General features: G+C 48.0%; 1 protein-coding gene across 1 annotated transcript; it reads right to left on the reverse strand.

Annotated features, from left to right (window-relative positions):
• Window positions 1-510: 510 nt before the first annotated feature.
• On the reverse strand, window positions 511-1,414 carry LOC148009276 (SUPPRESSOR-OF-WHITE-APRICOT/SURP RNA-binding domain containing protein 1-like). Its single transcript, XM_087673523.1, has one exon. It carries the CDS (start codon window positions 1,198-1,200, stop codon window positions 511-513), a length of 690 nt encoding a protein of 229 aa, XP_087529649.1. The 5' UTR covers window positions 1,201-1,414.

Below are 1,414 nucleotides of genomic sequence, written 5' to 3' on the forward strand. Positions count from 1 at the left end.
ATGGCTGTAATTTTGTGAGCAATTTTCATTTTCAGCTTTAAGTGTTCATTCTCTTTTATATTAAATCTCGAAAACAAGCGAATATCATAATTGTTAAGCATACTACGTTGTTCGGGGCGTTTACAGTTTCCTACAGAAATACAAATCCCAAGGCCATTAAATGTTCCGAAACCTTAGCCAATCAAAGACATTCTGTGTTGAGGTATGTGGACATGCCATTTGCTAAATGCTCAAAACCTCATCTATGAACAAAATCAATTGGTTGAGCATCACCAAAGTCCATGGATATCTAACGTGGACCATTTGACAATGATCTTCAAAATCTCAAGGGGTAATCACGTATCCTAGAGCTGAATGAATTACTAAATTAATTTGTGTACACTAAAGGATGCTTACGCTGGTTATCCCAATGGTGAGAAAATAGAAATAGCAGTACAATTCATCACCATCTATCATTAACAGATAATTTAAATGACTCCTACATCATTAAGCAAGAAAATATGGTAGTTTTTACCTGTCGAATAGAATGTCATTTGCCAAGTAGATAATATGCAATTGTCGTACATCATCATCTAAAGCAAGCACTCGCTCACGCAGGGCCTCAGCCAACGCAGGTGCAAATGGGGACCTTTGCATGAACCAATTCTTAGCCCCCTTGATAGACTCCTTGGTGCCAGTTAGGTTCTCTAAGACTCCCTGTAATTCAACTGCAACATCTGTAGGAAGAGGGCCCGAAAGCCCCTTGAACCCAGATTCCTGGTAAGTAGGTTCAAAGTATGGCTGCGACTGTGGCAGTTGATGATGTGGCTGTTGCTGCTGATCGTAGTAGTGAGACAAAACTGGAGGACTTGGGCCACTGTGAAGAGGTGGAGTGAGGGATGCATTAAAAGCCGGATTGAGAGACGGACTCACAGAATGGCTCAGAGGTGCCAGTGCAGGATTCAAAGGTGATAATGCCGGGTTCAAATGCGGCAGGGGTGCCGCCACGGGGCCCATGAAACCACCTAAAGGAGGATTGACCGTGATCCAAAGCTTGTACCTGTAGTAGCCATAGCCCTCGGCGCCAAATAGGAAAGCGTAGGCAGGGTTCTCCTTCTGCTTCTCCTTGAGCATTTTCTCAAACTCGGGGCCATTCTTGGCCGCATACTCGACGAGCTTGTCTATGCGCTTGTGGAGCTCAGGGTCGGTGGGAGGGGGCATGATGGGGGGCGGGGGCTCCCAGGGGTTGAAGAAGGCCTGGGGAACAGGCTGGAGGGGCACGGCTGGGGGTGCGAAGTGAGGGTAGGGTATGGAGGGGTAGGATCCAGGGTACTGCAGGGGGGGAGGCGGGGGACACAGGGGGGTAGATGAGAGGAGCGGCTACCTGCCCAAGAAATTGCTGCAGCGATGGCATGGGGAACTGCCCCACGGGCGC

The sequence above is a fragment of the Lygodium microphyllum genome, unplaced genomic scaffold (assembly GCF_053477565.2).
Source record: "Lygodium microphyllum isolate KBCC unplaced genomic scaffold, Lygodium_microphyllum_v1.1.10 scaffold_31, whole genome shotgun sequence".
Classification (NCBI taxonomy): Eukaryota; Viridiplantae; Streptophyta; class Polypodiopsida; order Schizaeales; family Lygodiaceae; genus Lygodium; species Lygodium microphyllum.